Here is a 10,350-nt window from a genome sequence, read left to right on the forward strand (position 1 = left end):
TGAACAGTTCTTTGAAAGGTAGGACCAAGCATATTCCAATTCAGTCAAATCTGACACAGAAACAGGACAACAGTGAACCTTCTGGACTGTAGTCTTCTCCACTCCTCACAATCTTTGAATCTTGGATTTGACTTCAGGATGGTCAGTATTTGAGCTTAAGGACATCATCTTGAGTTTTCTGTTCAGTTCAGGTCTTCTTTTTCCTTACTTACATTTTCCTTGATCCTAACAGAAGACTGTTAACCCCCCAAATATCTGGGGCTTATCTAAAAAGGGAAATATAGAACCAAAAGTATGAAAATATATCTATAATTATTTTGGTATAGCCGCCACGAAGACAAATTGTTTTGCTTATGTCACCTGTCTTTAGGCCTTCATTTTGCACAGAAATGTTAGCTTTTGGGTGTATTATGTCCTTTCCTATGTGGACAAAAATAAAAAGCATTCTCCTTGTATAGAGGACCTCAGAAAGCTCATTGTATGTGAATTCTCTGCAGCTTCCTCCCTTCATTAGCAACTCTGAATTCCACCTAAATTTTGTCCCTGGCTCATATGGACCTTCCAGGTTTCCATTATCCAGACCCAGGCAGCTGTCTTCATGCTATTATTTTAGAAAGGTTCATAATAATTATTTTTTTCTTTTTATCATAAAGACAAGGATTATTGAACAAGATTGAATATTCATCTCCCCTGTAGTCAGTCTCCCATGAAGTGACACAATCACATTGTACCTTTATGTACAGATGCCATTCCATAACTTGTAATGTTTTGCCTCTGATGGAACTGATTTCTCTTTCTACCTAGCTAAAATAATTATGGCTGAACTTGCTTGAGATTGAGGTACTTACAGAAGAGAAAAGTTTCAGGTCACTAACCCTTATTACATTCAGGTTCCCGCTAACTTCTCTGTTAAAAATGATGCATTGTTAGCTCACCTCACAAATGATGTACTATTTGGGATAAAAGACATATTTAGGTGGAATGAGATTATTTGGAGAACTACAAGCATATTAACCAAACTCAGTTACAGTGATAGAATTGCCATGTAGGAAGTTACTTACTAGCCAGTAATAAAGGTTAAGTTTCAAAGGTGTTATTAAGGGCAACCATGCAGAATATATACTTGTACAAAATCTGTCACACTGCACACACCATCACCAAACCTCACTTTTTCAGATTAACAGAACAGCCTTCACCAGAATAATTCTATTTCAGAAGGCGAACATTATCAAACATAGTTAATGATACAAAGCAGCAGGAATTTGGGGTTTTATAATCATGGCAGAGCCTTTGAGATGACAGGTCCACTGGGGCCTGATGGCACCCACCTGACTTCATGGGGGAAACATTTCTTAGCTCATAAACTGGTAAGACCGATTGAGAGGGCTTTAAACTAGGATTGATGTGGGATGGGGGATACCATTAGGAATACTGAGGTTAAACCAAGGGGTGGCACTGTCTGAGGGTGGCAAAGCTAATGGGAGCACCCATGCTACTCTAGGGAGCACTGTGGGTTCAGGAGCACATGAAATGCTTGTATACCAATGCATGCAGTGTGAGGAACAAACGGGACAAACTGGAGCCTTTGGTCCTTTCCCAGAGCTATGATATAATTGGTATTTGTGAGACTTGGTGGGATGAGTCCTGTGACAGGAGTGCTGTTCAGGAGGACTATCAGCTGTTCAGGAGGATTATGCAGGGCAGGCGAGGCAGGGGTGTTGTACTATATGTAATGGAGAGATTAAATTGTACAGCCCTTGCCATTAGGGATAACATGGAATCACCTGAAATGTTCTAAGAGTGTTTTTCTGCCAAAATATAATCCACCCCCCCAACAACTTTCTTAAACATTTGAGGTGTCTGTTTCTAAAGATAGAAGCAGTCTGATTTCTTGAAACTTGTCCTTCCTTGAAGGGCAATAAGCCAAACACAAAACTTATGGCTAAGCAGCTTTTGAACAAGCATGCTTTTGAGCAGCCTTAGGGCATATTATCTTGTTATTAATAACGCTTTCAATTCAGCTTCCCAATCAAATTGGATGACGCTTTAATTTTGTGTGGAACTGGTACATTAGTGTGCTTTATTCAAGAGCTTCACTTCTGTAGGATGATTTAAGGTTTCTGCTCCTCCTGTAGGAATATTTGTAGTACCCTGCTTCACTTGTCTAATGCACACCCTCATAGCTACAAACATGGGAACCAATTAGAAAAAGACAAACAGCAAGCTTTCAGCAGCACCATCATAGAATTCACGTCAAGTAAATAATTCTTACAGTTCATTAAGACTATCAGTCATTTATCTCCAAAGATAAATGCAATAGCATAAATGCAATACTGTAGTCTCCCCAGTACCACTTCAGTGTATCACTTCCATAGAGTTCCTAAGTTGTACATCATTCTGGATTTCCTGAGAAGCAGACTTCAAGATGGTGAGAAAAGTATTTTCAAGTCTCACAGGAAGGACTGGTTTCAACTAAATCAGTCTTTATAAAAGTCTTTAAAACAGTACAATTTCTGTGAAAATATAAGGATTAAAAACTTTTCAAGAGACACCAAAACTTCAAAATTGTCTTTGCTTAAGTCTTACCCTCCAACAAACCCTTCTCTCAGTGAATGAACCTAGCTGTCTTTCTCTGTAAGTAATGGGGAAATAAGGATGTCAAAAACTTATACATAATAGCACTGTATATCAGATGGACCTGTGATTCCACATGAACCACTACTAGCCTAGTTCCTAAGATCAAAGTATTCTCTGTCTGTCTGTGCAACCAGAGAGAATTTAAAGAAAAGCAATAGTATAAGAGTACAGAATAATTCAGGTAAAAAACATTCCCATGGCAACATTAGAAAATTAGTCACATAAATAATAATGGCAAAATATACCATTCTTCAAAGTAAACACAGCTGAAGGGAATGAAGCAACTAGGTATTTTTACAAATGGTACTTCAGCATTGACTGCACAATGCAGATATTTTTTAAATCTTTGACGCACGCATATTAATTATACATTCAGGACGAAAGCGTTGGCAGTGTCCTTGTTGTATTTGCAGCCTACATGCATCCCCAAGAGCCAGCAAGATAAAAGACATATTCATACAATGTTTGTTCAATTTTCTTATGAGGAAAACTATCCCTTAATGAAATCCATTATTTCTAGGGCGCATATTCCCCAAAAGACAAAGGACACCAGTGCTCATGACACAGACTGTAGATGCATCTTATCGCCTAAAGGCCAGGGCAGCAGGAGGTGAAGTATGTTTGTGTCTTCTCTATAAAGGTCATAGGCCAGAGTACACACAAAAAGTAAACAACGGGAAACAGATTATTCCTTTAAAGCTGAGCTGTAAGAAACAGCTAAAACAACACTCTGTAAACAAGAATATGCTACCAGATTAAGCATATGCTACCAGATAAAACTACGCTTAAAGCCAGACTACAGTCATAACTGAGACCCCTTCATTAAGCTTATCCTCCCGTTACAACTAACACAAAGGTATTCAGAAGCATTCTTGTCTTGATTTTGCAGCAGGTTCTTCTTCCCATCTCTTTCATCCTCAGATCTAAAGGTATTGGAAACTGAGGACTTTGATATCCAGAAAAAATATAAACTACAGAGCTCACATCAACTCGAACAAATCACGTAAGAGGATTAAAACATGCTACTTAAATAATATGTGAGTACAACAAGCATTTCCAGTCGATGAAACAAAGACACATAAGTTTAAGCTCTTTGTCGTAGAACACCCAATTTGAGAACAACCACCATTCAGGAGTTTTGAAGTTCTGTGCTTTGCTCTAACTACTCAGAGTTTCAATCCCTGGCTTTGACAATATACCTCCCAGGGACATAGCAGTTCCTCTCCCTGAGGGAACTATTTTTGGGAGTGATGTTGCCATTTTAATTGCCAACTAGCTAGTGATGAAGTGACTTATCATCGAGAAGGAGAATGATGAGGAGAGACTCATACCTATCCAGTATATCTGGGAGAGGTAAGATCAACCACTGCCATATTCCCAAACCTTTGCTGTTAGCCGAATACCATAATGTCCTGCTCTGCTCCTTTCCTGTCTTGTTCTCAACCAGCACCAAGGATATATTTCCCAGCAAGACACCATGGATGAGCCATGACATTCGTAGCTAGAAGAAAGAGAACACAAGAGATTAAACATCACAAACATTACCCAAAAGTTAACAAAATTCCCAACTCTTCTTTAATTTATTTGTTTTCTAATCACCAAGAATTCAATTCTATCTCCCTTATGTCCATGTAATCCTTTTAGAAAACTTCAGTTTCACCACTGGTGTAGAAAACTGTAATACTTAGCATATGCTATTTACTGTTGGAGCTAGTGGCCTTTCTTTTTATTAAAGTTGAGTCCAAAACAACCCTAGTTTTGCTTTCACATACATACTATAATTTTACAGGGTCAAGTTAGTACCTCTATTATCCACACTACAGAGATCACTCTCCCCTTAGATGCCTAAGAGGTTCAAGTTAAGGCAATTACACAAGTTAAGACTGATTATGTGACAAAACACCAAAACTCGTTTAGAGAAAATTTCAACTCCAGAGAAGAGCAAGGTCTTGCACTTGCCCTGCATGTGAACTCCTTCCTCTGTGTATGGAAGTGAGGGAAGATGATTTTCAGAGTCAGGACTGATATAATGATATGATTGGATGCGTTTGCATAGCATTTTGTTGCAAATTGTACATAAGCTATTGCAATTTTTAATGGGGGGGCTCTCTCCTTCTCATTTCTCTAATGGAAGAGGAAGGGTCTCATGGTCGTGACTAAACTTTAGTAAAAAATTTATAAATCTACTCTTTGATCCTTTTTGCTCCCCAGTCATGGAACGTCCAGAGTCGCTTTGTGACACAGCTAGGGAAGGGCTGAGTTCATACCCAGACGTTCACCAGAACCAACTGGTGAAAGAGGCTGCTGACAAAGGTTTGTGGTATAGGAGGCTGATGCCCACAGACTTCAGGATATTTGCATGGATATTCTTAACTGTTAGTACACACATGGCCTTAATGTCAGGTGACAATCAAGATTAAAGAACCTGATAGGCATTTCATGTTCCCTTCAATACCACTGGAACACCTTTCAGAAACGCTTAAGTCCTTTCCCTTGAGAAAAATTATCAGGACTAATCTCATTTTCTTTTCTTTTTTTTTTTTTTTTATAATATCTTTGGAAACAGGACAATGACCAGGCTGATGCTAGTGGACATGTAAAGTATTCAACCTATAGGAGGAAAAACAACTCCTCTTACTGACTGTCCATATGTGAAGCAGTTTTAGTACCCTAATGTCAACACTACTGTAACACCCTATGTGAAATTTCTAATACAGATAAGTTGGGACAATTCCACTGTTCCATTTTGACAATTCAAAATTTGAGAGGTAAAGCCTTTGAAGGTCCTACTACACAGGGTCTTTCAGACTTCTGTCTCCTCTGGAGACCTGCCAGACAGTGAGAGGCAACATCTACATGGTCAGAAGTGAGAAAAGAGCAAGCCTGTGATAGCTATTAATGTAACACTAGAGCAAAAGCTGAAGCAACTGATGAATTGGAATTGATGCCTTTGCACACATGTCAGCTGTTTGAAGGAAAGAAGTAGTTGGCATTAGATGTGGGAGATCAGCTCACTGGCAAAGTGCAATATGCAGACTCTAATGAACTGGCTCTGAGTGAATCGACTGTCACTGTGTCCAAATGGGCATTCCTGGCTATGATTTCTATGGCTTCTAAGCTTCACAGCAGGGCAGTGCAGGTCTTTTCACACCTGCTGCAGTGAACCAGAGCAGATGATGAGCTGGATGCCATAGTAAAGACTTCTGAATGGGGCTGGCATTCACTCTACAGAATACGGCATCAATGATGGCAGGTGGTACCATATACACAATGGATCCTGTAAACAGTGCAGGGGAACATTTGGAAAAATTGAATCTGGGCTGTTGGTGGCATATCCCTAACATTATACATCAAACATCTGCCTCTGTCTTAAACTAGCAGCAAAATAGAAGCTAGAAACATCATTGAGAAATTAATTAACCATTACAGGTAGACACTGGCTCAATGGCGCTTTGCTTTTTGGCTTTAGAACCCGCCATAACCAACGATTAGCTGTTCGTATGCAAACACTCTGACTAAGTAAATGAAACACTCTAAACTGATTTGGGCAAAATTAAATGGAGAGAGAACTCACAGTTAAGACAAGCATATTGTAGCAAAACTTGGGGCACATTGCCCTGTACTGTGAATATTATCTATAAAGAAGCCTTCTGGAGAATCCCCTTAGCCCCTGAGTTTGTGGAGTATCTGAACAGACAATCAAGAGACTCAATTCATCCAAGAAAGAACATTAATCCTCACCAATATCAACAAGGTTTTTGAGGTTTAACAGAGAGGTCAGGAAAAACAATGAGCGTACAAGCTGCATAATTTCAAGACCACCTGAGAAGTGAGCAAGACTGGCATTTTATTTTTGTATACTCAAAAGAAGTAAAATACTAAGAACCTTTAGGGTTAGGTTTGGGCCTGCTTACACCTGTGAATCTACTTTAGTTAGAAATACTTCAAGTCTTACCTGGCAGAAAAAGATAAATGATTGCCCATAGCAAAAATAACCAAAGAAAAGGGGAAAAGACGAACATGTTTAGAAGAGTGCTTGGGGTAAAGTATTTCTAAGACAGAGAAAAGCTTCTATCTGTCAAGGGAAAGGAAAGACAGACGTGGTGAAGGGCCTGGAACACAAGTCCTCGGAGGAGCGGCTGAGGGAGCTGGGGTTGTTTAGTCTGGAGAAGAGAAGGCTCAGGGGAGACCTCATTGCTCTCTACAACTACCTGAAAGAAAGGGGAAGAAAGGGAAGGGAAAGGAAGGAAAGGAAAACTTGGAAAAACATCTCATCATTAAATAGGAACCGAAGCTGCAAGTTGGATTACAGTTTATGTACAGTTAGATAATGGCTGCAGACGCTTTTGCCAAGTCTCAGTAAGAATTTGTACATGAATATGAAGTGTGTTTGAGGCATGAAGTTTATCACATTGGCAACACTGTGTTTCTTACTAGCAAGGAGAAATGTTTGTACACAACAATACAAGCAGAGTCATCTGTCTGAACTGCTGAACGATTTTGGCTTAAGAATAAGAAAGATGACCAAAACTTCTTGCTCTTGTTTTTTCCTCAAGATTAATAACTGTGCATGATCAGTCTCTTGTAGTCTGCTGAGACTTCTGCTTTTGCTTATAACATAAATATGCAAGCAAAAACCTTAAGTAAATGATAAAATGGTAATTAAACTGATCTGATTACGTAGTTTTAAAATATCTATGTGAGAAAGAGAAGCATATAACTTCAGATGAAGAAATTCCCATGCTATCTATTCTCATTTATTATTCATGTTTACTTTTATAAAATTAAGAACTGAATAAAAGTACCTTAATTTCTGGAAACAAGGAAACAAACAAAAATAAAGACAACATCAAAAGAGAAAAAAAGAGAAAAATGTTGCAATTTTGCTTCCGAAGTACTGTGGAGTGCTCAAACCTTCAAGAAATTTCAGATATTATAGATCATCCAATGATACAGAAGCAAGGTGTCAAAAGAAGCAAGAAGCAGTTTCTGTAAGAACAGAAACAGTGACTAAGCTGTAGAAATATTTTAAACCAGCATTTTAAAATAAAAAGGGTGCTAACAACATTTTGCAAAATAAAGCACATGAAAGGCTGTGCTAGAGGCATATCTATATTGCATTTTTTCATGCCCACAAATGTTATGAGTCAATGTTATTAGCATGTACCCTTCTAAGTTACATAAAACTCAAGGAATAAAGAGAAAAAGAGACACACTTTGTAGGTGCCATCATAGGGCTCAGAATGCACTCAAGGAATGATTTCTATTATTCATTTATGTGCTTAAAAAATACAACACTTTTGCATAAAAAAGAAAACTGAATTATTAACTGCAGAGCATGAAATCCATCTTTCATAACCTGACTGAGAGGGCAAACTTCTATTACACTCTTTTACATCAGCATATTATGTTCATTTTCTAGAGAGACTATGTTTAAGTTCAAAAAGTTATTTCAGGTTAAAAAAAAAAGTCTGGCTCAGTTTGGTACTTTTTTACGTTTCATGAAATAGCTTGTTGAAATGAAATGCATCCAAAAAAAACATTTTAATTATTTTAAAAATGGCCAAATGTACAAAGTTCTTTTACTATTACAGAGATTCTGTGATTCCCACTCAGAGGAGGGGAATGACACGATGAAGAAAATGGGAGAATAACAATTTTTTTATTGTTTAGTCTTTATAAATTCTGCCTTTAAATAAGGTCACTATTTGGATTAGTTCTTCGCACTTTATGTGCCTTCCTATGCTCAATGACAAGTGTTCGTTTTTTTTTTTTTTTCTGATGAACTTTTACATGTGGGATAAAAAGACTATCAGTTTTGATTACTGTGACTCAGTTCTGGTTCCTGATGCATTTTCTGGGCTTTTTGTTGTGTCTCCCCTTTCTGGCAGCTTCAGGGTAATGGAGCATCTCTTCGTGGACTATGCGTACTGCTTCCTGCATTCCCCCAGGATTTACTAGAACTGCCAGTTTCCCTCTTCTGTATGAACTGGGCATTAAACACACAGTTGTTGGGTCAACAGGCAATGGACTCTAGTGAGTGTGCAGCACGAAAAGATAATGAAGACTGTCTGGTCTGCGAACAAGATACATTCTTTGAAGCCAGGATACTCTAGCAAAGATTTAATAAAACAACAAAAAGAAGAATAAACTGAACCAAGAAGAAAGAGCAGCATCACAAACTAACAGCTCTGACCTGCCAACAGCACTGAAGAACAAAGAAAATGAAAACATAAAGCTGCTCAAAAAAAACAGGAGCCAAGTCCAATACCAAGCTATATACAAAGTGCAAGGCAATTCCAAACGCGTGGGAAAGTACAGGCTGTCTTTGTTACTCTATCTCCTGCATGCATTTTTACTCTGTTCTCATCTTTTGATGCACGTAGGGCAGTACAGAATAGTCAGGCTGATTTTTTCCCTTTGTGAGTTAGAGAAGCGTCATGCAGGGCATGGGAAATGCTCGAGGAGCATAGCCTACAAGCAGCCCAGCATGTTCCTGGGCTCAAGGTGGGGAGTGTGCATCAAGGTATAACAGACAGATGAAGGGATGTGCCTGTCCTGTACTCAGAGGCAATACCTATGTTAAAGGTCATCCAGGCTCTGGAGTCTCCACCTGCTTGCATCACCACTGCTGTAAACAGTCATCCAGAACCTCAGCAGGGAAGGCATTCAGATCAGTCCACCCCAGTGTCTCCAGGGTGTTAGCAATCATTTTCTCAAACTGCTCAGTCTTCTCTGTTGCCAGTCTAACTATCACAGTGGGAGATTAAACAATCGGGCTGAGAGAGAAAAATGAGCCTGAAGCATTAGCAAACTCTTTGTGGCTGGCACCCACCATGGACAGTTTTGCTTGGCTGTTTCCTTATCAGCATTGAGTCCTGGTTTTATGGGTGTCTGGCCAGATGAGAGATCCCCCCTCAGCATAGTAAACTCTACTGTAGCAGGGAATGTTTCTTATTTGAGGTTGAATTAATTTCTATGTACAATTCAGGCTAAAGAGCAGCCTAAATAGTAGCTTCAGGAAACAGTGGGGCCAGTAGTGCCCCAGAGCTTGTGTAGCAAGGAAGGAGGGGAATCAAAATCAGCCAACTGTGGATGTCTGTTGGCCTCATTGTTGTTCTCACATTTGCAGCATAAGGACATAAGGACTAACATAAGGACAACATAAGGACCCAAGCAGGTAGGCTCTAGGCACCCAAGTGAGGTGAATGAACTGTGTAGCTGGGGCAGCACATTCAACCACACCCCCAGGAGTTCAGCTGAACTGGCCATGATGATAATGGGGTAGGCATAAGATACAAGGAGAGGGAGGGATATAAAATAACTGGCCTGAAGACAGCCTCCATCATTTGTGTATATTGGTGCAGAATGCAAATCTGAGGTGAATCTACCTGTTGTACTGAAACAAGCTGTCAGAACTAACCACTATGGTAAGTGAACTTGCAAGGACAGCAGGCAGATATTTAAAGGAGTGTGTAAACTGGGTCAAATACAAGAGGGAGAGCAAGTTCATGGCTTGCTCTGACTGTGGAAGAATAAATGTGTCTCATTTGCACACACTTGATGAGATCCCTTTGCCATGTGAGTCATGAGCGAGCTTTGTCAATGGGGTTTCAGTTGCCAGAGAACCTGTCCTGGTTGTGACATGCCAGGTGGAGCTGTCAGCAGTGACACGTAGAAGAAAAATAATCTTTTAGTGCCTGACCTTGAGCT

General features: G+C 39.4%; 1 protein-coding gene across 2 annotated transcripts in view; it reads right to left on the reverse strand.

The window, feature by feature from the left end:
- The window catches only part of ALK (ALK receptor tyrosine kinase), a 64,161-nt gene that overhangs the window by 50,787 nt on the left and 3,024 nt on the right, over positions 1-10,350 (reverse strand). For both annotated transcript variants that reach the window (XM_032184315.1, XM_032184314.1), the window contains exon 2: positions 3,969-4,138. In XM_032184315.1, coding sequence (XP_032040206.1) covers positions 3,969-4,132 — 164 coding nt within the window. In that variant the 5' untranslated portion in view covers positions 4,133-4,138. The remainder of the gene's footprint in view (positions 1-3,968; positions 4,139-10,350) is intronic.

This window comes from Aythya fuligula, chromosome 3 (genome assembly GCF_009819795.1).
Source record: "Aythya fuligula isolate bAytFul2 chromosome 3, bAytFul2.pri, whole genome shotgun sequence".
NCBI classification, from domain to species: Eukaryota; Metazoa; Chordata; class Aves; order Anseriformes; family Anatidae; genus Aythya; species Aythya fuligula.